The sequence below is a fragment of the Cheilinus undulatus genome, linkage group 12 (assembly GCF_018320785.1).
Source record: "Cheilinus undulatus linkage group 12, ASM1832078v1, whole genome shotgun sequence".
Classification (NCBI taxonomy): domain Eukaryota; kingdom Metazoa; phylum Chordata; class Actinopteri; order Labriformes; family Labridae; genus Cheilinus; species Cheilinus undulatus.
The window spans coordinates 14,807,259-14,820,455 of NC_054876.1; the positions used below are offsets into that span (position 1 = coordinate 14,807,259).

The 13,197-nt window shown below is 37.8% G+C and overlaps 1 protein-coding gene and 1 long non-coding RNA gene across 3 annotated transcripts in view; one reads left to right on the plus strand and one right to left on the minus strand.

Annotated features, from left to right (window-relative positions):
* The first annotated feature begins 3,426 nt into the window (after positions 1 to 3,426).
* Positions 3,427 to 13,197, plus strand: part of LOC121518883 — a 52,835-nt gene continuing 43,064 nt past the window's right edge. The window contains exon 1 of the long non-coding RNA XR_005992675.1: positions 3,427 to 3,769. This is a non-coding gene — a long non-coding RNA (uncharacterized LOC121518883). The remainder of the gene's footprint in view (positions 3,770 to 13,197) is intronic.
* The window catches only part of LOC121518882 (seizure protein 6 homolog), a 162,652-nt gene continuing 155,805 nt past the window's right edge, over positions 6,351 to 13,197 (minus strand). Inside the window, exons 13-18 of one of the 2 annotated variants that reach the window (XM_041801564.1) lie at positions 12,997 to 13,191; positions 12,801 to 12,839; positions 10,523 to 10,631; positions 10,337 to 10,433; positions 9,778 to 9,846; positions 6,351 to 7,151 (exon numbers count right to left, since the gene is read on the minus strand). In XM_041801564.1, coding sequence (XP_041657498.1) covers positions 9,820 to 9,846; positions 10,337 to 10,433; positions 10,523 to 10,631; positions 12,801 to 12,839; positions 12,997 to 13,191 — 467 coding nt within the window. In that variant the 3' untranslated portion in view covers positions 6,351 to 7,151; positions 9,778 to 9,819. Of the gene's footprint in view, positions 7,152 to 9,777; positions 9,847 to 10,273; positions 10,434 to 10,522; positions 10,632 to 12,800; positions 12,840 to 12,996; positions 13,192 to 13,197 lie in introns of those variants that run through there. The other variant, XM_041801563.1, reaches the window with a different exon arrangement.

Below are 13,197 nucleotides of genomic sequence, written 5' to 3' on the forward strand. Positions count from 1 at the left end.
GTTCTGCCTTATATAGAATATAGATGTCTTTCTCCCTCTATGCTGTCTTGATGGCGTATTAATCAAATTAATAGAGTCACTCTTTAGGAAGCTGTCAATCTTAACTGAAAACATCGAGATAAATAATGAAGCAAGCCTTAAGGTGAGCCAGTAAAGCCTGAAATAAAATGACTATTCTGTAAATTTAAGATATGGCAGAGAAAATGAGCTCTGGCATATTTCTTACAACTTTTAAACACTTTATTTCAACAGTTGTTTTGCCACAGCAAACAACATTTCTATTTTAATCTTGACTAAATGAAGCAATTATCGCTGGTCTTTAATGGCAAACCTCCATTTTTCTATGATCATGTTCTCCCATATGTTTTACTGAGCATGAAATGTAGCTAAATTTTCCTAACTGCTGATATTCAGTGCATACAGGAGAAGTCTTTGAATGGGTCATTACATTAAACTATCTCTCATAATATGCATCCCCAAGCCCCCAGGCTGCCGACACAGAGAGGGAGGTCTAATGGTCTGCTGTATTAGTGGGTTAATTGCCATGTCCTGGTCTCTGCTGGATTGTGAGTACGGCTTTTTAGTTTAATTGTGAACCATCCCGTCCTGTAAACCCTGACACCAAGTGGCTCGTGCCAGGTAAGACTGTCATAGAAAGTTCTTGATGTTGTACCTTGGACAGCTGGTTGTTTCTTAGAAAAATAAGTTGATAACAGACTGCCATCTGCTGGCAAAACAATATAATGAAAAGTTTCTTCGACACCACCATTAGAAATCAGTTTTTAGTTGTTCTCTTTGTGCTATTTTATGTTCTATTACTGACTTTTGTTTACTGTTTAAGTATATTTTTTAGTTGCTTTTAATAAGATGTATTGCTCATTTTTACATCTTCCTGCCAGAGGACCAGAGATGTAAATAAGCTCTACAGCTAACTCTGTCTCAACAGCTGTGTTGTGCATGGCCCTTGCCAAATAAACTAAAAAATTTAATTATACATAGTTGGCCTGATGGATGCATATTCTGCTGGTGACTGCAAAATAAATTCCCCATTCCTAGAATAATAAAGACAACTGTGAACCTTGATTAAGTGCACCCTATATGTAGTCCTTATGGCGCTGATCATCAACTGGTGGCCCAGGGGCCATATCAGGCCCCCCAAAGCTTCCTGTCCGGCCCCCGAAAGATCATTAAATTCAGAAAAAGGAGGAAAAGCAGATGTGGTTTTAAGAGTATCCTTTGGCTTTAAATGTCTGAAATGGGTGATAAGTGGAAAAATGGATTGTGGAGTGGCACAAAGGGACAAAAAAAGGCAGAAAAAGTTGTGAAAAGATGTTAAAATGTGGCAAAAAAAAAAATGGTAAAAGATGAAAAAAGGGGCAAAAAGTATCAAAAACTGGTTACAAATGACAAAAAATAATGCCAAACAAAGTCATGAAAGGGGATAAAAAGTGTTGAAAAATATAAGAAAAGTGGCAAAAAAATTGATAAAAGAGTGGCACATGGGATAAAACATGCAGGAAAAGTTGTTTAAATGGGTGAAAGAATGGGAAAAACTGGGTTTAAGGCTAAAAGTATCAAAAATGGGTAAAAGTGGCACAAAGGGGATAATGCATGCTGGAAAAGTAGTTCAAAAGGGGTTAACATCTTGCAAAAGTTGGGTTAAAGAGGCAAAAAGTATCAAAAAGGGGTAAAAGTGTCAAAAAGGGGTTAATACTGGTGCTAAATCACAATTGTAATGGGCCCCTGAAAAGCCCATCCCCTGGGATTTTCAGGGGCCCAGCCAGTTCTGTTATCAGGTCTGTCTCCTTCTGGCCTGCTGCATTATAGATAATAGGGATGGATCTCACTGGTGATAAATAACAAATTTCTGCATTTTGAAAGAAAATACAAATACAACTACAATAATATTTCAATCAGACCAGAATCTTTATCTAATTTTTGTTTATGTGAAAGTCCTGCCCCCAGAGATTCTATCGAGACTAAATCTGGCCCTTGTGCAAACTGATGACCCCTGCCTTATGACATGGATCTGCCAATTATCTGACAAAAATATCAACTACATTTGTGCAGCCAGCTTTTTTCTTGCCAGAAACTTCTGGGGCTGAACTTTCAAAGTCACTAATATGAACATTTTGGTCCAATCAGCACATTATGTCTCAAAATATTTGTAACTTTCTTAGAAATCTTTGCAATTTTTGCCTTTAGCACTGAGATCACATACACTGCAGCCAGCCACATGGGAAGGATTGACATATTTTAGCCACATTTATTTATTTTTTTTCTGGGGCTGCTGTGCTGCCCATCACTAGGTTTGACGCTGACATGCTGTTTTTTGATTGGTGGGAAATCTGTGCAGGAAACAGATATTTGATGTTGATTCTTATGCACTGATATTGCACTCTCAAAGACCCTGACATGGAAAGTTGATGCAGAAAACGGCAGTTCAAATCAAAAATAGCTGATTTGTTTGAGTTAATCATAAATTGTGTTTAATAATGGCTGAGAAATATGTCAAACATATCAAACACTGAGTTATTCCTGATCAAACTGGTCCAAACCTCAGGTGTTTTGGGGGCTATCTTGATAGCTGTGGGGATTAAAAAAGATATCCTTTCCCCTCACATTCTCTGAATTTATTAAACTTCCCGAGGCTGGATTGAAACCTTTTTTAAAGTCTAAAGAGTTTATTAATTCCATTCCTAGAGCTATGAAATGACAGAGCTCTGTTCTTTTCTTTCTTTCTTTTATTGTTTAATGTTTAAGTTGCACTACTTATTAGCTACCATGGATTAAAGCAAGCTAAAGCTCTATTTAAGAAGTACATTTTAACATTGAATAAACCTAATCCATCCAATGTGCTTGCCTAAAACACTTAAAGAGCTATATGAAGCATCCTTTAGGCTTAAAGTCCCGTTTTTTTAGGCTTCCACGTGTATAGTCCTGTTTTGAAAGAGATATCAAAACTTTCAGACAGTTGGCCATAAAAAGGACATTTTTAGATTAAACTTATACATGATATAAAGCTCGATTATTAGGCCTAGTTGTGCTGAGAATAAATAGACTGGATATGCTGACATTACCTTCTGTAGCCCACAAGTCATATAATGTGTTATAATACTGCCACCTAGAGGTAAACAGTTGTAAGGCACATTTGGTTGCGGTCCTCTTCTCTCTGCCTACTGTTAGTTATTTGTCAAGTTTTATTTGGTTATTGTTGAAAACAACGTTGACTGATGCAGTAAGGTCAAAACTGGCTTGTTAACGGCGACCCTTAGATGTTGGAACAGTCTATTTGAGGTAAAAGGTCACAAATTATAAATAGTCTACCTTTATTTTAATGCAGGTGCATTGATCCCAACCGTAAACCCTCCCCCTACTCTTTCCAGTAGTTCCGCCCAACTTAAGCCGAAGGTCAGGAGGGAAGTTGTCAAAATATCAAAACACAAAGAAGAAAACGAAACACTCGAAACGTGAAAAGTAGGAGTGGAAACGAAAAAGAGGTTTTTAGACTGAATCTGTGGCAAAGAGCTCATTAAGATACATTGTTGAAGCATAATGTTACTCTACCATCGATTATGTCTGTGTCACGTTATACTCAAGCAGCTGTAACGATTTTACAACGTCAACTTACAGTCTGTGGACAAAATACGAGCAACCTACCAGGAGGAGTTGTACCCAGGACACTTCATGGACATTAATAGCCTGGTTCCAGAGGACAGCGACAAGTAGAGGCCGAGGACGAGCAATTTGGCAGCAACCCACCCAGCAGGTTGGCTAATTAACTTTCAGCGATGATAATGACGCAGCTCAGTGTAACTTTATCTCGTCAGTGATGAGTTAAGAGGGGATAAAGGGGAGAGCTTTCTGGGGGCAGCTAAATGGGTGGCCCATGGAGGTCAGCAGTTATGGTCCACTGTAAAGTTAAGCCGTGATAACATATGCTGTGTCAATACTTGAATAATAACCACTCTTGTCAAAGCAAAAAAAATAATAATCATAATTTATGCCACACTAGGCCATTATAGCCTTCTTCAAAATGTAAACCCCACTTCTCCAAACAGAATTAGAATGTGTATAAAGTGGCACAAATGGCGAAAAAATACTTCAGAAAATTGCAAAAAGTTTGTTAAAAATGGCAGAAACAGTGGGGAAAGGGATTGCAAGTGGCTAAAATGGGTGTAACAAATAGTCAAATGCTGTTGAAAGGGGCATAAATAGTGGTGAAAGGGCTTAATAGTGGCAAAAAATGATAAAAGAGGCAACAAAAGGTGGTAAGAGGAAAGACATGGGTTAAAAGTTAAAAAAATGGGTGGAACAGAGTAGTCAACTGCCGTCAGTATTGGCAGAAATGCACAAAAAAGGTGGTAAAATACTATTTAAAAAAGGGAAAAATGGGTTTGAAGAGGCAAAATGGAAAGTGGAAAAATGGCATTAAAAGTAGCACCAATGTGCGGAAAAGGTGGTAACATGCTATTAGAATGGGTGGAAATGAGGTAATGGAAAGATGCAAAAATGTGTGTGGAAAAAAAAGAAAAGTGTTGAAATTTGTTTTAAAGGGGCAAAATGGCTTTAAGAGTAGCACAAATAGGCAACGAATGTATTAAAATTAAGGTGATTAAAAAGGGGTTAATAATCAGTGAAAGTTGAGTAAAAGCGGCAAATAAAAGTGGCTTAAATGGGTGGAATTAAGAATTAGCAAAAATTGGGTTTTAAGTGGCAAAAATAGGTTTGAAAAGTCAAAAATAGGTTAAATGAAGAAAAATGTGTTAAAAAAGGTGCAGAAAATTGGTGAAAACAGTTTAAAAAGTGGCAAAATGCATGTTAAGGTAGCAAAAATGGTCCTTAAAGGTGATGAAATGCTATTAAAATGGGTAAAAATAGGTTTAAAGGGGAAGAAGATAGAGGAAGTGTTAACAGAGGCTTAACAAAGACAAAGAATGGCAACACTGAGTAAAAATGGGTGAAAAGGGTTGAAATTTAAAAGAAAATGGCAAAAAGTGCAGAATTAATGAAAAGTATTACATTAAAGTGGTAAAAAATGTGTGGGGGAAAAAGTGGTAAAGAGGCGTTGAAAAAGTGGAAAAATTGTGTTAATAATAGTGGCAGAAAAAACACCAGAAAAGGTTAGAAAAATTGAAAATCAGCAAAACTGGGTTAAAAATGACAAACATGGATGGGGAAAAGGTGATTAAAAAGGGGTTAATAATCAGTGAAAGCTGATTAAAAGCGGCAAATAAATGTGGCTTAAATGGGTGGAAAAAGTGGTTAAAAGTGTTAAAAATTTGCACAAATAAATAATTTCAACATCAGAATCCAATAATAGCTTGACACACTTTTCAGCTCCAGAATGAAGTAACTATTAGCCAGGATGTATGCTAGCATCAATGCTACTGATCCAGCACACAGCCTACACTGACACCATCAGTAAATCATAACTTAGAGGGAGGGTCATTTCTGGGTTTGTCTGGTTTCCAGCCAAAGTCTGTTGGTAGGCCTGGTGATCAGGCAGCTATGTTGTCCATGCCTCTTGTTTGTTGTTGTTGTGAGTCTGTGTTTATTGCCTGCTATGAGATTATTGGTGTCTTTTGAACTTATTTCTAGTGATTGTTCTTGTTAAGTTGGCATTGAGTGTTACTGTAGCCTCATGAGATGCACTTTTAGTGCATATAGCTTTGGTCTGACGGTGTTATTTACATGTACTGCGCTGTAAAAGCATCCAATTTCTATAGCTCTGTTCATGAAGTCAGATATTTTCAAAGTTGATTTATTAGCTTTCAGTGGAAACATGAACAACAAGGACAAGTTGTGTCCATATATAACCTGTAAGTTTTGAATAGGCTAAAAGCCATTCAGTCTGAATCAGTCCTTCTCAAACTCACCTTCATCTGAACACTTACCTGTAAGGGTAATTCATACTTTTTTGTCCACTATGTACCTTTACGTTTCCTTATCAGCTGCTGTTAGTCTTAGGTTCTAAAGGACACGTTAGTTTCTTTAAACTAAATATTGATGAGTCGATGACAATACTTAAAACAACAATTTATTTATTTTATTATTAATCTGAGCATTATAGATATATTTGAAGATGATTTCGATCCTGTGTGTTGCTCTGCGGCTGTGATGCTAAAAGAAACAATGTTAGAGTATAAAGCATGTGCACAAAAGTGTGAGACTTATCTACAAATTCAAAACAGTCAGATGCACCACAGCGACGTGATCTGAAGTAAAAACCCATCTGTTTGATCTGCTTTTCAGTTTGAACTTCTTATTTTTAATTGTTGATTTGAAACACAGGCATGGTCTCAGCCTGCATCAGTAACCCAGTCAAACCCTGGGCTTACTCACTGGGTTTTTATCTCAGGGTGCGCACACGCTGTGATGCAACCGTAGTTGAAACAAACATGAATGAATAATAAACTGCTACTTCTCGATTGAGGCAGACTTGCAGAGTGACATGAAAAGAAAGTAGTGCATAGCTGATGAGTCCTATATGAAAACATGTGTCTGTAAAATCCTCTGAGGCTATATGCAGTTGGATCAACACATCAGCTGGTAGGAAAATATCTTCATGGATAAGACTGAACACAGTGTGGAGTGTTGATTATGTCAAGCCTGAAAATACAAAACCATAAACAAAAGATTCTGTTTTGAATCACAATTCACAGGTGATTTCTCAGGTTATAGTCAGTCGTGAGGCACTCATATTGGACAGGCAGTTTATTTACAAAGAGCAGGCCCATACACACAAAGAAAACCAAAAATAAAGATGAAAACTTTCCAAAGATTGGTGTCTGAGGGATTTCTGTCTCCAACAGATCTCAGCAGTCAAAGCACCGCTCCCCTTCAGTCTCTATTTGCTACAGGCGTAGGGCATCAAAAAATACTGAAAAACATACAATCACCAACGGTCATCAGCAGTTTACTTATAAAAATATCACCATGGTGATCCACAGATTCACAGGTTAGACCGTGGAATTAAGGACATATTTACAGTAATCCACACAAAGAGGAAAAACTAGGGAAAAAAAAAAACAGTTGGAAACAAAAAAGTCAGAGGAAAAGATGAGCAGTGCAGAGTCCCAAAGGCAAAGCTTGAGCAATTCTTGCTTTAAGGTCTCTAAAAGGACACCTCTTTATCTTTTTCATTCGCCCTGTAAAGATCAGACAAATACAACAGTTGGATGTTTCATAAACATACAAACATTTAAAATACATTCAAATAAACTTTGCAACATTTGGTCAAATACAAACTTCATCTTTGATAAGATGTGTACAGCTCATTTGACATTCATGTTAGATGGCCTGTTCAGGTTTACAAGGAAAACCTGCTAGTGTAGTATTTGCATAAAGACAAAGAAAACAGTGTTTCTAACTTAATTCTATAATTCTCATATAGATAAGAGAGATGTAGTAATGATAGGATTAAAAGAAACAATAACATCATAAACTGAGTTGAAAATCCTTAAGTGCTTGTACGCTTAAAAGACGTTTTCAAACTAAAAGCAAAATCATGGCCTTGATGCATGTGACGAACATGAAATGTAACAGTAAGACATACGTGGTACAACTGTGATGTTTCCATAACAGTCAGCAACTTGTGATCAACTTTATTGGATTTTTGAATGACAAGAGAAGACAGGGTGGGTGCAATTACGAGAAACACACTGAAGCATGAAACTTTTTGCTTTTTGGACTAAAAAATACCCCAAATGGTCACACAGCTTCTAAATGAGAATTCCCTTTTTTATTTCAGGTGTTCATGAGCTCTTCAAAGTCTCATCAGGCCACTTTCCTCCTGAGTCATGATGGGACAAATTATTTGTATGACAATATATTGTTGTTCAGATTCATATAATACTGTTTTTAAATAACTAGTTAAAACCAATACTTACATTTTTAAATAATGTATTTTTCCTCACCACACGTCCCTTCTTCTCCCCACTGTGGCGTTTATGACATACATGAATGTTACCATGACTATCAAAAGGCCACAGAGGAGGTTTAAAATAGGATTATGTTGGACATTGGTGAAAAGAATTTAAGAGATTAAACTGACAACAAATTTCACATTCATTTCATTTTTTTAAAGGGATATTTCAGCACTTTTGAAGCTGGACTGTATAAGGTACTTGGCCATAGAAGTGACATCTCCGCGCCACCTGCTTAAAGAAGCTAGGCTATACAGTGTAGCAGACAGGCGTAGTTTCTCCGTCTAATTTAGAGAGTTTTAGGTAAAAATGGGCCAAAAAGAATTCTTGCTCTATTCTATGCTATGTTGAACGTTGTTTTTTTTTAATATTTATTTTTGGGCCTTTTCACGCCTTTATCAGTTAGAGGAAGGGCAGTGATTAGACTCAAAAACAGGGAAGAGAGTGGGGAGAGGCGTGCGGTGGAGGGCCACAGGCCGGATTCGAGCCTGGGCCGCTGGTGTACATGGGTAGCACCTTAAACCACTTAACCATCTGTGCGCCCCTATATCAAACATTTTTGAAACATTTTATGTTTCACTATTGGAGTTAAATGGTACTTAAAACAAAAACTCTATCACCAAAATGTGTTTTTACCCTAACAATAAAACAACATACAACTTATGGAGTGTGGGGCTGTATTGATCTACTCCTCCATGCTCCTGTCATTCTCCCTCATCTGTCCATCATACACTTCTGTCTGTCTGACCGTGTCATATTGGACCTCTGTGCTACACTTAGGTGCGTATTAGCTTGTTAACATAACAGCAGCAGCTACGATATTATCAAAGGGGAAATGCATGGTTTTATTCCTTAACCTTAAATCAGAAGTTAGCGCGGACTGAGCAATCTGTCCTCTCACCGACAGTTCACTCAGTGTGACCATGATCCATGTGTAATTGGAGAGGACAAGGAGAAGGAGAAGTGCTAGCAGATACTTGTTTTTAGCATCGTCTAGCCTATGTGCCTTAATAAAAACAAAAACTTGGGATTAAAGCAGCGCTCCTCTTAACATTACTATCACCTGTGTTGAGTATGTCCTGAACCTGCCTCATTTAAGCTGTCGCAGGTTACTTTTTCACCATCGTATCAGCTGCGGAGCGTGGCCACGGAGGATTACGCATGACGAGAGGAAGTAACACTGCTTGAATTTAAAATGCACCTGAAATATAAAATAAATGGACTGGACATGAATTTCAAATCTCAAATCACTTTGTCATAGCACCTGTGCGATGAGGAGTAAAAACCTCTTAGCGCAGACCAATTTTCTTGTAGCATTTGCGACATAGGCAAGATGTCGCACTGTATAACCCTGTATCAGATATCAGCAAAAATCCAATATCATGCATCCCTAAAAATATTTTAAGTCAGCAATAAGTGCTCTGGTACTCAGCATGTGAATATATTACATTACATTAATGTCTGACTTTTAACTGCTGCTGTGAAACAGTCAGATGAAGCTCAAGCTCTGCTACCCTTGGAGTAAATGGTTCCTATTTACAAAGGAAAAGTTGCAAACACATGTCTTGTGTAAGACTTAATAGGAGACAACATAGAAGCTTTAAGTTAAAGCTAACACTTTTGGATATTTATGGATATGTGGCACCTAAAATGGTTGTCTCATGTTATTGTGCATTGCATATTTCTATCATAAAGTGCTGTTCTTATCAAGAGTACATTGAAGAGGAGGGGTATTTTGATTATTTGTAACTCTGTCGCAGGGCCAATGAGATTTTATGTGAGAATGTGAGAATGGAAAAGGAGGTGGTAGTAAGTGAGATGTGCTCCTAGCATCAGAACTAAACCTCACCTTATGGTTGTTCAGAAGTAAATCCAGACAGGCTGACATGGTTTAATGTCTAGAGTTGGAGTGCCAATGCTGAAGAAGTAGGAAAAAGATGGGAGGTCATAAAGCTTTTGTTTGTTTGTTTTTTAAGTTGAAAACAGTAAGCACAGGGATATGTGAGTGAAAGCAAGTCTAGATTTACACATAGTGCAGCTACAGCAGACAACATGACTGACATTAGTAGGAGATGGCCATGATGTGAATGTTCTGTAATGGTAGAAATGACTCTCACTCCTCCAGGTGGATGAATTATGAATATTAGGTTACAAATGCAAAACAACACCTTACATCTGAAATGATGAGGAACATCACTCTTTCTCAAAAGCAACTTCATCAGCAAAGACCACTGGCTCTTACTGATGACTGTTACAGTGATGAAAGACGAGGTGGTGAGATGAGAGGGTGCCCTCTGCTGGTGAAACATGAGATGATGACATGATGGCAGCCAGATGGGAGAGGATCAGGACAGCACACTGGTGTTCTGTGAATCCACGTCTTGCATGCTCATGACATCTGTACTTACTCCGCTCTCGTATATTGGGTTATCAAAAGCCGACTCTTCTGTCATGTTGTCATACGGGGGTGAAGATGTTGGCATTCTGATTGACTTCCCTTGGAGTCTGAGAAAGGAGGAGAGAAGCAGGGAAAATCACACACATGTTTATGTGATTCAAAGTGAAATGTATGAAGACTTGAATTTATTACGTACTTTGCAAAGTAGACATAAATGCTGAGGACCACCACCAAGACGATTGCAGTCGGAATAAAAACTGCAAGGGCGATATTGGTTCCCTCCATTGCGTAATCCCTGTTCACAACTAGAATAAAATAAAAATTAAATTAAAAAAACTAATTATGCTGTTAGTGTGCCCAAAAAGAAGGGCTGTCCTGAAAAAAAATCATCCATCACAAACACCATAAACTGTAGTTTTTTAGGTCAAGCCATGTGCATCAGCATGGCAGGCTTTAAGAATTTATTTTTAAGATTCTTAATTTAATCTTTGCCTTCTTGCCAACCTTATTCAATTTTAATCATTACTTTTAACATATATCCTGCCTATGCTACAGTTAATGTTGTTTACAGCAGTGCTGCCTGTAACCTGGTCTTAAAAAGTCTTAAATTTGATTTTTAAAAGTGTGCAAGGATCCCTGTTACTGCAGCTGAATTTCTGCTGATGTAACCTCTCCACAAAATGAATGGAAATCATTTTAATGTAACAAAAATGAGAAACGAATTGAAAATTAAAGCTCAGAGTTAGGGTTTATTGGGGGGGTTTGGAGGATGTTGGCCAAGCTTTATTTAGTTAAGCCCATAAGTTTACCAAAGTCATTCATCCAGTTAAATAAGATACTGAAAAAATGCCAAAACATGGTCTAATACACTGATTCTCAGCTGGTCAAGGCTCAGTACAAGAGCTAGAGAGATGGCCTAAAATTTGTATTACAGAATTTGCAGGAACAATGATGTATCACTTTATTAGAAAATTAAAAGGGAAAATTGAATGCAAATGTATATTCATGTGCTGCCAACTAGTGCTGCAGGATTTGGAAATAATCTGCATTTGCAGTTATACTGAACAACATTGTGATTTACAAATGCAATTATGATACAGTACAGAAACAGCATTATGAGTGTACTTGCTTGGTAAGTAAAATGCAGAGAATAATGAAAGTTTTGAAGTGTGTATTTCTCAAATCAAAGCATGCAAATGTTAAGTAGTAATATTAAAAAATACAAAACTTAAAGTTTCTACAGCCCTGCTTAACAATATTTTTCAAAAGATGAAAGGTTTTTCCACTTTTGAAAATAGAAGGGACTTCTACAAAGTGAAAATGCAGTTGAACTATATTGAACTTGAAGGTCTTTCTGGCATTTTTGGAAACCTTTCAGGTACTACTACTTACTACAGAAATAATTGCAGCCTTTTATGCAACTACGTAACTGCAGAGGTTTATTCATTTGCTACTGAAAACAACAAATTTCCTGATGTGGGTGTTGTATTTGCACTCAAGCAAAAAATTACGGACTTTTATTGTGAATAACTTGTCGGATGATGCGTCATGCATGTTTATCACTGATTGAGCTTTAGCGGACATAAAACTGAGCGTGTGGAGCTAGAGGCAGTTTCTCTGATCTTGTTCAACACCACAGACCACTTTAGATCTTCATAAAGTTAAACCAAGCAAGTCACAAGTTAAAAAAACACCTTTTAACTGTTTTTAAGCCTTTATAATACAGATTGCTTCACCGCTAGGGTCAAAACATTACAGTATGCAGCTTGTGTTAAAGCCCCCAACAGGCCAACAGAGACGTTCTACAAAGCGAGGACACTCACTGCATTTTGATGTTGTTACAGACATGAAAGTTGGAGAGGAGAGAACATACATTTTACTTCACTGCCATGCTGCCTGTTAATTACACTGACATAAGAGTGCTACGTGAAGTTTGTTGCCTTGCTCCCCTTTAGTGTCAAGAAAAACATGCTGATTTTGCAAACATGCTTGAGAAACTGACACCTTATAATGGGAAAATCAGCTTTGTTATCTGAAGATAAAAGGTCAAGATCTTAGGGAACCTGCACTTCAGACTTTTTGCCCTGTTCTTTTTTAAAGTCATGGATTCGTGCCCCACTGAAGACTCACAACCCACCCTTGGGTTCAGACCAGTCGATTAAGAACCACTGATCTAAATGCTAGAAAGATAGTCAAGTGAACTGACTGGCAGCGGTTGTTCAGAAAACACCTACAAACCCCAAGTTGTACGGTGATCTCTCTCTCTCTCTCTCTCTCTCTCTCTCTCTCTCTATATATATATAGATAGATAGATAGATAGATAGATAGATAGATAGATAGATTAGTTTAGTTTAGTTTCTGTCAAGGTTTCGTATGAACAAGCAGATCTGATTTGATGAACAGAATTCAGAAACAGCCCTTCCAAAAAGAAATATCAAGAAATAAACACTGCAATGTTTCAAATCTTGACTCACCGTCTAGCCTGCGTTCATTCACAATCTGGTTTGTGGATGCTACAAAGACACAAGGGCAGTTTAGTAGGTGGATTAGAGATGTAACACAAGAAGCACATAACAAGTATTGTATAGTAGTCCATTCTAGGGTTGCTGTATTTCCAAATGTGTGGGTTTTATATACTGGACAGTTTGCTTCAGAATGGGCATGGCCTACCTTTACATGCAGGTGGGGTGCTGTTCCACTGTGATGGGTGTCCAGGTACGCAGTAGATGGTGGCCTCACCCTGAAGCTCATAGCCCGAGTGGCAGGAGAAGGTCAGCGTCTCTCCTGCCTGGTAAAAGGCCTTTTCAGAGCTCTGAACGCTGGTGGAGGCAGCACCGGGGTTCCTGCAGGGCTCGTACTTCTCAGCTGAGG